We start from the raw sequence: 15833 nt of genomic DNA, 5'->3' as shown, positions 1-15833 counted from the left end.
AGTGTTCTCCTTATTTGTTGCAAGTGATAAACCCTTCCTCCTCCTGTTCTTTGACTGGTGTGTTATTTTTGACTTGATACCTACCAAGAGGTGAGCCCAGTGCTGGTGTCCCAGTCGCCTGCATGCAGCATGAGGCATTGCCTCTGGGTCTGGGAATGAGGCTCAGCTGAGCTCTCCTGAATATTCACTGGAAGGACTGATGCTGAAGCTGAAACTCCAATGCTTTGGCCACCTGATGTGAAGAACTGACTCTTTGGAAAAGACCCTGATGCTGGGAAAGATTGAAGGCAGGAGGAGAAGGGGACGACAGAGGATGAGGTGGTTGGATGGCATCACCGACGCGATGGACATGGGTTTGAGCAAGCTGCAGGATACAGTGAAGGACAGGGAAGCCTGGTGTGCTGCAGTCCACGGGGTCGCAAAGAGCCAGATGCGACTGAGAGACTGAATACTAACAGCAAGCTCTCCTCTGGGGTGAGGCTCACCCATCCGAGCCCACGAGAAGGAGGAGAAACTGGTGGTTCTTGGGGCTTCCTGGGGAGGCCGGCTCCTTGAAACTGCTCCTTGGCCCAGGGCCGTGCCCAGGCTGCCCCCTGAAAGCCCCGCCCTCACGGGCTTGCTGAACTGGCTCATCTCTGCAGGAGTCCTTGGCTCAGTTCAGAGCTTGCAGGGGAATGAACAGAATCCAGCAAAGCTGGCTTTTTTGGTTTGGAATTTTTATTGTTTAATCCTCTCATGATGAGATTAAACTAGGCTAATTTTTTCTATATCATAAAGTTCATCAAAGCTGACACAGGTAGAGCGATAGCTGTAAGACATCACGTGGGACCCGGAAAGCCTTGGTAAGTAGCATTCTGGGCATCCAGGTGGACCCTGGCACTAAAGTTGCTTAGGGGCGGAAAAGGGCTTGTCTGATGGGCGGTCGTGTGTACACGGGGGGGGGGGGGCACTCTTGGCCCCCGGCTGTGTGGGGTGGGAGGCAAGAATGCTTTCATTTTCTATTCTTCATGCCGCTCAACCCAAGAAGCTAAGGACAACCCAGCCTCCTCGTGAAATGCCTGCTGTTTTCCTGGCAGGAGATAGAGAAGCGTCATTGGTTGAGGCAGCCCAGGGGCATTCCAAGGCCACTGTCTGCTAAGCACACAGCTCGTCTAACTTTCTCCCCAGTTGTTGACTGGAGGCAGGCAAGAGCCGAGAGACCCCACAGGCCTGTGTCCATGGTGGGGTGAGGCTTTGAGGAAGTGCAGCTCGGTTGATGGGTGGAGGATGGTCACCGCAGAGGTGTGGCTGGTACTTCAAGAAGTCGGAAGTCCTTACGTTTAAATGGACGCAGCCCAGGGGCACCGGGAACTCCAGGTCCCATCTCAGAACACCCAGCTGGAGTTCCCAGGAGCCTCCAGAGCGGCCCAGGGCCGGCCCCACAGGGAGGAAGCTATGACCTGGGCATCTGGCTCCGCTCCCGGACCCCCGCCTGCACCTTCTCCTCTCCAGGGACTCCTTCCTGCCAAGGCCAGGCCAGGGGTGCCCTCTCTCAGGCCCAGGGTTTTGTGAGTGACTGGTTCAGGTCAAGCATGACTATGACACGAGGCTCAGGAGGAGAGATCCACCCAGGGTCCTAAAGGCAGGATGAGTGCCCAGAGCCGGCCTCCGCGGGCCTGCTGGCAAATGGAGAGGGGAGGCAAACGGAAATGGAAAAGGCAGACGACAGGAAAACACGCCCGGTGAGGGGTACGGCGGCGGTGCAGGGGCTGCGCGCAGGACCCAGTCTGGGGAACAAGCCAGTCCTCGGCGCCCCTCCCCTGCAGGTGCTTTGGGCGTCACCACCGAGGCGTTTCGTCCTCTCCCGTGGCTTCCTTTGCCTTTTCAGATTTTCCTTTCACATTTCACTGGAGAGGAGCAACAAATAATTTTTTTGTAATGGAAATCGGATGAAAAATAAAATAACAGTTAAGCAGTTCATTTAGATGGCTCAGCTGTAAAAGCTGGCGTCCTGCGCGTCCTCGCCGTCCCGCCGCGGCGGGTCCCCGCAGCCCCGGCTCCAGGCTCTGCCCGCCCCGCGACGCGGGACCCCGAGCTGCCGGGAAACTCGCTCTCCTCGGGTGAGCTGGGAGCGGAGGAGGCGAGGCCCCGGCTCAGCGGCGCCGTCTGTCGGGCCAAGCGCGCCGTCCGCCCGCGGAGAAGCGCAGCTCGCCGCGACACCCATTGGACCCTCTCTGTGGCTTCCTCTGTACACATTTCTCATACTCAGTAATGCATTTCTATTGTGGTATGGGTGCTTACATTTATGATTATTATCTTGATGACAACTGTATTGCAATATGACTCATTTTCCTCGCAGTTTGCCCACTCACAGTGTGCAGTCAGTGGTCTTTAGTCAATTCAGGATTGATCAGTCACTCTCACTCGAGAAGGAAATGGCAACCCACTCCAGTGTTCTTGCCTGGAGAATCCCAGGGACGGGGGGAGCCTGGTGGGCTGCCGTCTATGGGGTTGCACAGAGTTGGATACGACTGAAGTGATTTAGCAGTCACTGTCACAGTCAACTTTAAAGCATTCTCATCACTGGAGAAGATGCCCCAGCTCATGAGCAGGCATAGCCCCTTCCCCCCATCCCACCCCCACCCCCAGTCCTCCCAGCCCTAGGCCACCACCAGCCTACTCTTATCTCCTTATTTACCTATTCTGCACATCTCACCTAATTGGACAAAAAGTGTAGCCTTTTGTTTCTTCCAGTTCACGCATATTGTAGCATATGTCAAAACCTCATTTGTCTTCATGGCTGAGTAATATTCCATTGTGTGTCTCTACCACATGTTGTCTGTACAGTCATTCATTGCTGGTCATGTGGGTTTTTGTCTCCACCTCTGACCAATACAAGCAATGCTGCAGTGAACACGTACAGGTTTTCAGGTGGACATGTGTTTTCATCCATCTTGGGTGTATGCCTAGGAGTGGAACTGCTGGGTCGTACGGTGGTGGCTCTGTTGAACCTCTGAAGCCCGACTGGTTCCCAACGCACTTGTGCCGTCTTACATCCCCACCAGCCATGCAGGAGGCTTCCGGTTTATCCACATCCTCACCAGCCCTTGTGGTCATCTGACTTGTTGGTTTTAACCACCCTGAGTGGTGTGAATTGTTGCTTCATTGTGGTTAGATCTGAGTTCCCTGGTGGCAATGATGTCGAGCATCTTTTCACGAGCTAGTGGGCCGTTTGTGTGTTCTCTTTGGAGAAGTATGTAGTGAAATATTTTGCCCATTTAAAAAATTAGGTTAATTTGTCTTTTATTATTGAGTTATAGTAGTTCCCTAAAAGTCAGACACGACTGAGTGACTTCACTTTCACTTTTCACTTTCATGCATTGGAGAAGGAAATGGCAACCCACTCCAGTGTTCTTGCCTGGAGAATCCCAGGGACAGGGGAGCCTGGTGGGCTGCCGTCTACGGGGTTGCACAGAGTCAGACATGGCTGAAGCGACTTAGCAGCAGCCGCAGCAGTAATTCTTTACCTTCTAGACTCAAGTCCTCACCTTTGCTCTGTGGGTGCCTGGAATCAGAGGCCAACAGGAGAAGCAGCCCGAATCTAAGATGTTTCTGAAAAATAAAATCTATTTCAAAATGGTACAGAACCAATCCAGAAGGAAGAGGAGGAAGATAATTAGCTTAGTTTTCAACCTGGAAGCTCTACTCAGTTCTGGACCTGTTTTTTTCCTGCTGTGCCGCTAGCCTGAAATCTTCTGTGGGGGTAGAAGGAAGACCAGAAGGGGCTCACAGGTGGGCCAGGGGGAGGTAATGGGGTCTCAGACAAAGGAAGGAAGAGACCCGGCTGCAAAACCATGGGTCACGGGCTCCCAGGCGGAGACTGCAGCCAGCAGTGTCTACATGTTTGCCAGTCCTGCCATGTTATTTATCAGATCAAATCTTGTAAAGCTTCTTAGACTATTCTGACCCCAGGAGTGGATGGCATGAAGCCCTACAACACTGCACAGGATTTTAGTCAGTCCTTACAAAATACTCTTTCTAGTAAAGTGAAAGGTTACCAAAGATTTCTTTGGTGATTACCCAAAGAAATTTTGCTGCTGTTTCATTTTTAAATTAATATCATTAACTCACACCTTTCTCTCTTATAAACACTGTCCTTGACACTGCCCTTGACACCTGGGATGTAGGAAACTGATTTAACTTTACAGGAAGTGACCCCACCTGTGTGTGCTGTCACTTCACACAACTGGAGTCAGACAACTGTCCGACTCTTTGCGACCCCACGGACTGCAGCCCGCCAGGCTCCTCTGTCCATAGGATTCTCCAGGCAAGAATTGTGGAGTGGGTTGCCATGCCCTCCTCCAGGGGATCTTCCCGATCCCGGGATCAAACCCCCTGGGTGTCTCTTACGTCTTCTGGCTCGGCAGGCAGGTTCTTTACCGCTAGCGCCACCTGCAGGAAGCCCCAGGACCCATAGCAAAGATTGTATTAAAGACAAGTTTGTTAACTTGGTTTCTGTCTTATTAAAATTCTCTAGCATTGCAAAGGAAGTGTTTGTCAAAAGATGTAGCAAAAAATACATCTCCTGTTCTACTCCCTTGTGTTATTTCAGTTCAAAAGACGGAGAGCAGCTGTGTCGGATAACATTAACTTTATTGACGCATTTGAGAGATGGAAAGTCCTACACCTGGTCCTTAATCTAAATGGCCCCCGCTGTCGCCCACTCGCAGGCGGAGTCTCTCCTTGCTTTCCGGCTGCTGCTGGTCGGAGGCATGTTCTCCGCGTCCACCCCGCCCCCTGGGCCGCTGGAGAAAGTCTTCCAGTACATTGACCTCCATCAAGATGAATTTGTGCAGGTAAGAGACCAGACATGCATCAAACACATAGACAGTGCACTTTGGGAAGCTGGGAGAATTTGCTGGGAGATGTGGATTTTTTTTTCTTTTTTCCTGACAACTTGCTGTTCAGTCACTAGGTCGTGTCCGATTCTTTGTGACCCCATGACCTGTATAGCCTGCCAGGCTTCCCTGTCCTCCACTATCTCTGGGAGCTTGCTCAAGTTCATGCCCTTTGAGTCACTGATGCTATCTAACCGTCTCATTCTTTTTCTGACAACTTAATTCCATTTAAAATGCATGTGGCTCCTCATTGAATTAAAATAGTCAATGTGGGTTAGAGTTAGGTAAGAGATCCCTCCTGGCATTCCTCCTAGAAGGGGGCATTCCCAGCACGTCTGGTCTAGGTATGTCCATTCAGGGATGACCAGCAAGCTCCGGTGAGGCCATGTTTACCCCGGACCATCATCAGATGCCCATCCTCCCCTCCCCTTCAGAGGGTCCCTCTCCAAGGTCCTCTCCACCCACAAACTTGCCAGAAATGTCCCCGTTACATCACCAGCTGCTACAGCAGCTGTAAGTCCAGAGTCCTGCCAAGCTCATGGCAAGGCTGTCTGTTTGGTAGCCCGCGTGGACTATGTACTTTAGTGCCTCCTTTACGATTCTCTGCTTCATCCTGACACGTGGCCATCTGCACGTGGTGTGGGCATGTGTGTGACAGGGAGACATGGCCAGCAGGGACTAAGGGGGAGAGGGAGGCCTGGGGAGCAGAAAGTCATGGGGGTTGGGGGGCACTGTTCCCACCGTCCCACCTAGCACACCCCTGTCCTTCTGCTGCCTCTCCTACCCCCGCCCCTCACCCCAGCACACCCCACCCGCCTCCACCACCAGGAATACTCCGAGCTCCCAACACTGTGTCTGGCACGTGATGCATGGTCAGTGTCTGCTCATTGGCCCAACCAGCCCATGTCAGAAATATTATTGTGCAAACAGACTGAACCCCTGTGTTCATACTAAAGCACTAGAATCTCCAGGCTGCTGGCCCTTAGCTGGGCCTTCATGGACTCTTTCCTCGTGGGGGTGTGTTCACTTGATGAAAATGCCTGTTGGGTTTTCACAACTTTACTGGGGTGTTGTCCAGTATAGGCTGGAATTCGTAGTGGGGAGAGAAGAGAGAGGTGAGTCAGTGACCCACAAGGGGCGTTCGTGGGAAGCCAAGTCCTCGAGCAGGTGGCCAGAGGCTCTCAGTTCAGATGCCTGCTGGGTGATGGGGACGGCCCTTCCGTGGGGGCTGAGGCCTGGGGGGCCCAGGTCCGGGCTTTAGAGGTAGGTTCCCCTATCCGTTCTTCCCCTGGGTTCCTGTTCTCACCTCCAGCTGGGTCTCCAGGTCAGAAGAGGGACCCCGGGGTCCTGTGAGGTACGCCCCAGGGGAGCAGACATAATGACCCCCCCCCACGCTAACCACCTGTCACCTTTGCTCCCAGACGCTGAAGGAGTGGGTGGCTGTCGAGAGCGACTCGGTGCAGCCGGTGCCCCGCCTGCGACGAGAGCTGCTCCGGATGGCGGGCCTGGCCGCAGACCGGCTCCGGGGCCTGGGAGCCCGTGTGGCCTCGGTGGATGCAGGCTTTCAGCAGGTGCTGGTGCCCCCTCCTCCCCGCCTCCCGCCTCTGCCAGGCTCCCCTTCCTGGGGGCAGGATGGGGCTTCCCTGGGCTCCTCGGTTCCCCCGCCCGCCCCGTCGTCTCCAGTCTCATTGAGGCTGTGGCACTGACTTCCTGTCCTGCCAGACCGAGGGGGAGATGGGGCAGGTGAAGGGGGCGCGTGAAAGCCCCTCACCTGTGCTGTTCACGTCCTTCACGTGCTTTGTGTTTCTCCCAAGGGCCCTCTCCCTTAAGCGCAAATGCCTCCTTAAAGGACCCGACCTCTCAGAATCAAGGTTCAGTGCTGCCCCTAGCGGGCAGGTCCCTGGAGGAGGGCATGGCGACCCGCTCCTGTGTCCTTGTCTGGAGAATCCCATGGACAGGGGAGCCTGGCGGGCTACAGTCCATGAAGTCACAAAGAGTGGGACACGACTGACACAGAGACACACACACTCACACATGTACTCACACATAGTCACACACACACACACACTCACACACACACACACACACAGTCACACAGTCACACACACACTGTCTCACACACACACTCACACACACTCTCACACACACACTCTCTCTCTCACACACACACACCCACGGGGGCATATGGACCTTTACTTGAACCTCCCAGTGTCCCCTGCTTCAGCGCTGACGTGTGCGCAAAGACTAGTCTCCAGGACTGTGTCCGCCTGCTTGGAGCTGGTGGAGTCCGAGTTCAGACTGAAGAATGTGCTCAGTCACTCAGTCATGTCCGACTCTTTGTGACCCCATGGACTGTAGCCCGCCAGGCTCCTCTGTCCATGGGATTCTCCAGGCATGAATACTGAAGTGGGTTGGCATTTCCTCCTCTGGGGGATCTTCCCAACCCGGGGATCACACCTGTATCTCCTGCATCTGCAAAATTGCAGGCTGATTCTTTTACAGCCAAGCCACTGGGAAAGCTCTCATATAGAAGAGCATGTTCAATTAAGTTTACTCTTTGCCAGTGTGTATCTGAGGAAGGACTTGACTTCTCATGGTTTCATTAGAAGTGTCTTGTGGTACCTCCTTAAGAGTCAGATAAGGATGATGTGGCTCTCCAAGGACCAGGGGGTAAAAACAGACTTCTGGAAGAACTAAATAGTTTTGTTCTTTAAACATTATCCCTTTTCCTTCTGCAGCTGTCTGATGGTCAGACCCTCCCAATACCTCCCATCCTCCTGGCTGAACTGGGCAGTGACCCCAAGAAGCCCACCGTGTGCTTCTACGGCCACTTGGATGTGCAGCCTGCCAGACAGGAGGACGGGTGGCTCACGGACCCATACACGCTGACGGAGGTGGACGGTCAGTGGCAGAGGATCGCTCCCAGAGCTTAAGGGTTTGAGATGCAGCTCTGCCTCAGGTGCCAGGTTTTACCTGTGGTTGTGAGGATGGACAGAATGCAGCACTCACGGTTTGCCAGTTGGTTCAATGAAGCTGATTTTCTTTCATTTGTGAAAGGAACTATGAGCTTTTGTGCCCCTAGGTGAATTAAGTCCCCAGGATGGGAGTTCTTGGGTTTCACATATTTTCTTTTTTAAAAGCATCAAATGTAATTATGCTTTATAAAGACAACAAGAAGAAAGATTAATGGAGACACCTGTGCACCCTTTTTCTTTCCCCTGGTAATTGTAAAATCTCAGAGTAAAACGCTGTGTTACCTGATATTTTGCAACAAATCCTTGGGTCTTTTTCAGTGAATTTGGATAAAAATAGCTAACTACTATTAAGGCCAAAGGGCTCTGTATATTTTCAATTAGCTTACGTTTGTTGACTAGCATACTATTTGTATATAAGAAATAATACTTTGTGAGTTCAGATCAAAACTGCTGCCTAGAAAAAGAGAGAACCCGATTCAAACAATTATCTGCAAATCTACTTTTGTTTTTGATTCACTCAACCTGGCAGAGGCATCTGTGCTTTTCTGAAAATTCTTCCCCCGCTTTTAAAGGAAAACTTTATGGCCGAGGAACAACAGACAACAAAGGACCAGTTTTAGCATGGATCAACGCGGTGAGCGCGTTCAAGGCCCTGGACGAGGTAGGTGCTGGCTGAACTTGGGAGTGAGGATGGTGACGACAGTGACGGTGATGGTGGTGATGATGGAGATGACAGTGATGTGATGATGACAGTGATGATGATGCTGATGGAGATAGTGATGGAGATGATGGTGATGGTGGTGACGACAGTAATGATGATGGAGATGGTGGTGATGGAGATGATGGTGATGTTGATGACGACAGTAATCATGGTGATGGTGGTGATGGTGATGGAGATGATGGTGATGTTGATGACAACAGTAATGATGATGGTGATGGAGATGATGGTGACGGTGGTGATGGTGATGGAGATGATGGTGATGGTGGTGATGACAGTAATGATGATGTTGATGATGGTGATGGTGATGGTGCTGATGAGGATGGAGATGATGGTGATGGTGGTGATAGTGATGGAGATTATGGTGATGTTGATGACGACAGTAATGATGGTGATGGTGATGGAGATGATGGTGATGGTGGTGATGCTGATGGAGATGATGGTGACAGTGGTGATGGTGATAGAGATGATGGTGGTGATGGAGATGATGGTGATGTTGATGGTGCTGATGGTGATGGTGATGGTGCTGATGAGGATGGAGATGATGGTGATGGTGATGGTGGTGATAGTGATGGAAATGATGGTGATGTTGATGACGACAGTAATGATGATGGTGATGGTGATGGAGATGATGGTGATGGTGGTGATGGTGATGGAGATGATGGTGATGTTGATGACGACAGTAATGATGGTGATGGTGAAGGAGATGATGGTGATGGTGGTGATGGTGATGGAGATGATGGTGATGGTGGTGATGGTGATGAAGATGATGGTGATGTTGATGATGACAGTAATGATGGTGATGGTGAAGGAGATGATGGTGATGGTGGTGATGGTGATGGAGATGATGGTGATGTTGATGACGACAGTAATGATGATGGTGATGGTGATGGAGATGATGGTGATGTTGATGATGACAGTAATGATGGTGATGGTGAAGGAGATGATGGTGATGGTGGTGATGGTGATGGAGATGATGGTGATGTTGATGACGACAGTAATGATGATGGTGATGGTGATGGAGATGATGGTGATGTTGATGATGACAGTAATGATGGTGATGGTGAAGGAGATGATGGTGATGGTGGTGATGGTGATGGAGATGATGGTGATGTTGATGACGACAGTAATGATGATGGTGATGGTGATGGAGATGATGATGGAGATGATGGTGATGTTGATGATGACAGTAATGATGGTGATGGTGAAGGAGATGATGGTGATGGTGGTGATGGTGATGGAGATGATGGTGATGTTGATGACGACAGTAATGATGATGGTGATGGTGATGGAGATGATGGTGATGTTGATGATGACAGTAATGATGGTGATGGTGAAGGAGATGATGGTTGGGTGGTGATGGTGATGAAGATGATGATATGGTGGTGATAGTGATGGAGATGATGGTATGGTGGTGATAGTGATGGAGATGATGGTGATGTTGATGACGACAGTAATGATGATAGTGATGGTGATGGAGATGATGATGATGGTGCTGATGGTGATGGTGACAGTGATGGAGATGATGATGATGGCAGTGATGGTGATGGAGATGATGGTGATGGTGCTGATGAGGATGGAGATGATGGTGATGGTGATGACAATGGCTATGGCGATGGTGGGCTGTCCTATCTGGGGGGTACTGGGGTGGGGGGATCCATCTCTGGGCACTGTGTCTACAAGAGAAACACAAGGCAAGTGCAGCCCAGTCATGCCTGAGGCTGAGATCCTTGATGCTGCTTCTCCCAAATCCTGTCCATTGAGCAGGCCCTGGCTTTGCTTCTGTTTTTTGCTGGAAGTGATTTCATCAGATGCCAGAGACTCTCTCTCATGAGAAGAAGCAGAAGAGAAGGTTTAAGTGCTCTCCACTTGACTGCTTTATCTCACTGAGGAAGACAGGCTTAATGAATCAGGACATTTTTCTGGCCGGGCCCTGTTGACCTGTTGTTCATGCACTCCTCTAAATAAGCCCTTGGTTTCTTTCTCTCTCTTCAATTCTCTCTCTACTTTCTTAGTCTCTTTATCTTTACTTCCTTGCTCACCAGTTTCCTCCTCTCTTTTTCTGTTCTTCTTTAAGAAGAGGAAAACAATATAAGTTTCTATGCATGTGTGCTAAGTTACTTCAGTCGTGTCTGACTCTTGGGACTGTACCCCTCCAGGCTCCTCTGTCCATGGGATTCTCCAGGCAAGAATACTGAAGTGGGTTGCTATGCCCTCCTCCAGGGCATCTTCCTGACCCAGGGATTGAACCCAAGTCTTTTATGTCTCCTGCATTGGCAGGAGTGTTCTTTACCACTAGTGCCACCTGGGAAGCACTGCATACATAATATATAATCCTCCATTCACCCTGCCTGTATGAAGGTAAAAAGCTACTTTGGTTTTTAAATTTCAGTTCTGAAACTTACATAATCACAAACAAAACGTATGAAGTCCTCATGGCCCTTAGACAAATCAGTTCATCTCTCCAAGCTTCACTTTCCTCATCTGTGATCTAAGATTGATCATTTCTACCTCCAGGCTTGTTGAGTGTATTAAGTGAAGTTACATGTATAAAGTTTCTCTAGTACCTGCAGATACCAGGCCCTTTATGAGCACTGGCTTCTTGCTTCCTGGTTCCCTCCCATCCCCTTCCCGTCTTGTTCAGCGCACTTACATGTACATAACCTCTCTGGCTCATTTTACCAAGAGGCAGGGCGAATATTAATACCTGCCTCACATAGAGAAGCGGCTGTCACTCGAGAGGTTACATGGCTAGTCCCCGGTCCCGTGGGTGTCAAGGGACAGAGCAGAGAGCCCTGGCTGCTGGTCTCACATCCTTCTCTGACACTTAATAGCTACTGGCTTGTATTTTATTAATCACATTTTGCCAGAAAATTCCAAGGCTTTTCAACTGCTCTTTAGCAATTGTTTTCTAGTTAAATGTTAATAAAGAGCTTTCAAATATTAAAATTTCAGAACTTTAGCTTGACTTCCTGACACCTAGAAATATATTCAGGGAATGCACTGAGCGAATCTTTATCCCCAAATCCCCTTAACCAACTGAGTGACCCAAGGTCACTTACTTTCTCATGCATAATCCCCCACTCATCCTGCCTTTGTTCATCTGGGGCGAGTCAGTCTCACTCATTAGAACTAATTAGTATGTTTGTGCTGCCTCATCTGCATTGAATCACTTTTCTACCCCTACCACCCCCATTTCACCTCGTGTTCCAGGAAAAGTCATTGACCTCTCCTCTCCACGGGCCTCTCAAAGATATGAAGCTATACATTATAAAGATGCAAAAAGATCAAAACCAAATGGGGGAAAGGCACATTGTAAAAATTTTAAAGGCGCCCTAATATTAACTAGAGAAAACCTCAAGTTCCATTTTGCTGTGAGATCAAAGCCTTTGAATAAGTTAAACAGCAGATTGAGCTCATAGCTGAAAAATAACAGATACTTGAAATAAAAATTATCCCGAGGCTTAAACATTAGACAGCCTTTCAAAGGAAAGAGCTCTCATTTATCATGCTCAGAATTATGAGGACAGAAAAGAGACTTGGAATGGAGTAACCTTTCTGGAAAAAGTCCTCTTGGGGAGAGGAAGGGTAGGGCCCCTCTGCAGGGCTGAGCGGAACCCTGTGTTGTGGACATGGCCTTTTTAGAAACGCCCTACCCAGATCCGTGGTCACCAACACGAGTTTCCTGCCTCATTTGCCATTACCTTGGCTCGCTCACAACCTGAGTTAAAACTGCTTCATTGTAAACAGGCTTGTGGGAATGTGTATAACAGTTCAGTGTATTTATGTTACACCCAAACACATCCTGGGTTTTCAAAAGGTGAAGGGCAAGGGGTCCACTCTTTCCTGCAGCATGATTTGCCCCATCGTTAATGCAGGACCTCCCGGTGAACATCAAATTCCTCATCGAAGGGATGGAGGAGTCTGGGTCTCTAGCCCTGGAGGAACTTGTCCGGAAAGAAAAGTCTGGGTTCTTCTCGAGTGTGGACTGCATTGTGATATCGGACAACCTGTGGATTAGCCGGAGGAAGCCGGCGCTCATCTACGGGACGCGGGGGAACAGCTACTTCACCGTGGAGGTACCTGCCGACCGTGGCCGTGAGGGAGGTGGGGGTGTCCACACTGGGATCCTGGTGGGAGGACAGAGCAGACGCTGACCTGGGTGCTTGACCCGGTGTGGGGGGATCATGGGGTCTTGGGATTGGGGGAGTCCATGAAGCCCCCCAGTAGTGAATGCATGTGCTTTGTGCATGTTTCTGGAGTGAAGAGGCAGAGGGGTTTGTGGCCAGGGGGATGCAGGAGAGATGCTGAGGCCAGAAGGAGGGATAAGAGCAGAAGGAGGGATAAGGGGTCCCAGAGGAGCACTACGAACCCAAGTGCTTTGTTAGTATTGCTGCCTGAGGAGGCAGAGGGCTTAAGTAAGTGAAGGATTCATCTGGCAGTGCCATGAGATGGCAGGGCAGGGCAGGGCCAGCCGGGCAGGAAGGCTGAGAGGGAAGGAGCTGAAAACGATAAAAAACAACAACAACAACAACAACAAAAACCCAAACTCATTAGAAATTGGGAGCTGGCTGGACACTATGTGCACAGCAGAAGGCCAAGTCATGTGAAGGGGATGGAGTCACAGGTCCACAGCCCTCCTGGAAATGGCAGCTGTGGAAGGTGTCTGTAGAAGATATTCCCTTCCAGACCTCCTCCAGTTCAGCAGCTGGGAGCACTCTTAAGTTTTGAGTACCAGAGAGACAGAAGCCTTAGGTCTTGTGGGTGGGTCTAAGGTCAGACCTCGAGGGATGAGCGCTGAGCCCGTGGAGCCCGTGAAGGAGCCCTTTGGGTCTCAATCCACGTGCAGAGGAAGGAGGCTCCAGGCTCACATTGGGGTGAGCAGACGGGAAAGCAATTATTAGAAGAGACAAGGAGACCTGTCCTGCAGGCAAGAGAAAACACGCAGAAGGAAGTTTCTTGGAGAATTTCTCTGGAAGGAGGGCTGAGTAAGAGACGGGGTGAAACCAGAGGGAGACAGCTCCGTGAACTTTGCCGTGGGCCGGGGTGCTGGTGGCCTGCGACCCAGCACTGCTGGAGGCGAGGCTGGGGGCCGACACCAGTTTCAGGGGAGCCAGTGGGGCATGAAGCCCCCCGTCGTGAGAGAGAAACACGGCGGGGGTGTCAGCTGACCCACCTGAGTCCTGAGGGCCGCCTGGGCGGGTCTGGCGCCAGGGGAGGGCTGTCGTTGAGCAGCCGTGGAGGGAGCAGCTGCTTTCCCTTTGCCTGTCTTGCAGGTGAAATGCCGGGATCAAGATTTCCACTCGGGGACCTTTGGTGGGATCCTCAACGAACCCATGGCAGATCTGGTCGCTCTTCTTGGTAACGTCCTCTTTCACTTTTTAAACCTCAAGGAATCTGCTAACGTGGTTCTGTTGGACTCGGCCCTCTCCTGCTCAGTTTCAGACCAGCCCTGAATAAGAAGGGTGGAGCAAAGGAAAACCTAGGGCTTCCCTGATGGCTCAGCTGGTAAAGAATCCGCCTGCAACGCAGGAGACCTGGGTTTGATCCCTGGGTTGGGAAGATCCTCTGGAGAAGGGAAAGACTACCCACTTCAGTATTCTGGCCTGAAGAATTTAATGGACTGTGTAGTCCATGGGGTAGCAAAGAGTCGGACATGACTGATCAACTTTCACTTTCGGAGGAAAACCTAAAACTCTTGAGGCTTATTAAGTCCGTGTTATTTATTTCCATGGATTGAAACCCTCTCTCAATCTACCCCCTTTTCATTTACTGGGTGTCACAACACATCTGGCTGTCCCCGGGGACAGCGGTGGACAGACCCTTCTGAAAAGGCATCCAGAGCCGGTGCCCAGTCTGCCCACACCTCTCGGCTTCTGTCCTGCAGGTCCCCAGGACCCCATGTGGCTCAGGGACACCAGTGAGGCTGTTGCAGCGTTGGGGAGCCCTTCCAGGGCCCAAGAGTGGCTCTTGTCTAACACTTGGAATGAATTGTCTGAGGAGACACACCTGCTGACAAAGCAGCAGCCTTCACTGGGAAGGGCCCGGGTGGACAGCGGCAGGGTGAGGGGCCCAGGAGGACTGCTCTGCCATGTGGCTCGCCGTGCTGGGTTTTATGGTGATGGGATTAGTTTCCCGGTGGTCTCTGGCCAATCAGTCTGACTCAAGGTCCTTCCTGGTGGCACAGGCATCACTCAGCCAAGGTGGATGCCAGCGAGGAGGATCCTGGGGGGTTGGTAGGATGAGTGGCATCTCCTTTTGACCTTTCCTGTAATTCTTCTGGTTGGTGGTGGCTTGCTAATTCCGCATTCCTTACCAGCACCTCCTGTCGTAAAACAACTCGTGCAGATGGTTACTATGGTGCCTGGCCAGGGTGGGCGATTTCAGTCGGTGTTTCCCCTAACAAGTCTGCTCGCTGCCCCCCACCCGTCCTCCCTAACTTCTCCGGTGGTGGGCCTGGTGGATGCAGGTGAATGTAATTGTGTATGTGTGTGAATGTGTCTGTGTCCAGGGAGCCAGCTCACCCACCTGACTCACCTGTAGCTCTCACCTACACCTGGACAGCCCAGCAGTCAGGTGGATCGTGGAGCTGAAGGAAGCTACATCTGTAGGGCGGCTTGCACAGTCCTGGCAGGGACTCTGCATGTGCTGTAATAACTTGTTGTCGTTGTTCAGTCGCTCAGTCATGTCCAACTGTTTGTGACCCCATGGGCTGCAGCATGCCAGGCTTCCCAGTCCTTCACTATCTCCCAGAGTTTGCTCAAACTCATGTCCCTTGAGTCAGTAATGCCATCCAACCATCTCATTCTCTGTTGTCCCCTTCTACCTTGACCTTCAATCTTTCCCAGGATCAGGGTCTTTTCAAATGAGTCAGTTTTTCGCATCAGGTAGCAAAAGTATTGGAGCTTCAACTTCAGCATCAGTCCTTCCAGCAAATATTCAGGGTTGATTTCCTTTAGGATTGACTGGTTTGATCTCCTTTCAGTCCAAGGGACTCTCAAGAGTCTTCTCCAACATCACAGTTCAAAAGCATCAATTCAAGTCATAATTTGCTTCTTTTTTTAAAGTGAGGTTCTCAGGTTAGACAAGCTTCAGACTCCACAACATCTGGATCCTTCTTACCTGGATAAAGATTGACTTTGTGCAAATTTCACAACAACCTCCTTTGGGCAAATTGCCAGAAAGCATTCCAGTATTCTTGCCTGGAGAGTCCCATGGACAGAGGAGCCCGGAGGGCTACAAGTCCACGGGGTCACAAAGAGC

At 51.0% G+C, this 15833-nt stretch overlaps 1 protein-coding gene across 3 annotated transcripts in view; it reads left to right on the top strand.

The window, feature by feature from the left end:
- Positions 1-633: 633 nt before the first annotated feature.
- Positions 634-15833, top strand: part of CNDP1 (carnosine dipeptidase 1) — a 29350-nt gene continuing 14150 nt past the window's right edge. For 2 of the 3 annotated variants that reach the window (XM_019987013.2, XM_019987012.2), the window contains exons 1-7: positions 634-842; positions 4592-4835; positions 6299-6448; positions 7616-7778; positions 8425-8513; positions 12449-12649; positions 13847-13931. In XM_019987013.2, the coding sequence (XP_019842572.2) occupies positions 4683-4835; positions 6299-6448; positions 7616-7778; positions 8425-8513; positions 12449-12649; positions 13847-13931 (841 nt within the window). In that variant the 5' untranslated portion in view covers positions 634-842; positions 4592-4682. The remainder of the gene's footprint in view (positions 843-4591; positions 4836-6298; positions 6449-7615; positions 7779-8424; positions 8514-12448; positions 12650-13846; positions 13932-15833) is intronic. The other variant, XM_019987014.2, reaches the window with a different exon arrangement.

This window comes from Bos indicus, chromosome 24 (genome assembly GCF_029378745.1).
Source record: "Bos indicus isolate NIAB-ARS_2022 breed Sahiwal x Tharparkar chromosome 24, NIAB-ARS_B.indTharparkar_mat_pri_1.0, whole genome shotgun sequence".
NCBI lineage: Eukaryota > Metazoa > Chordata > Mammalia > Artiodactyla > Bovidae > Bos > Bos indicus.
Note: the sequence above shows the minus strand (reverse complement) of the source record. Positions and strands in the feature narration are given on the sequence as shown.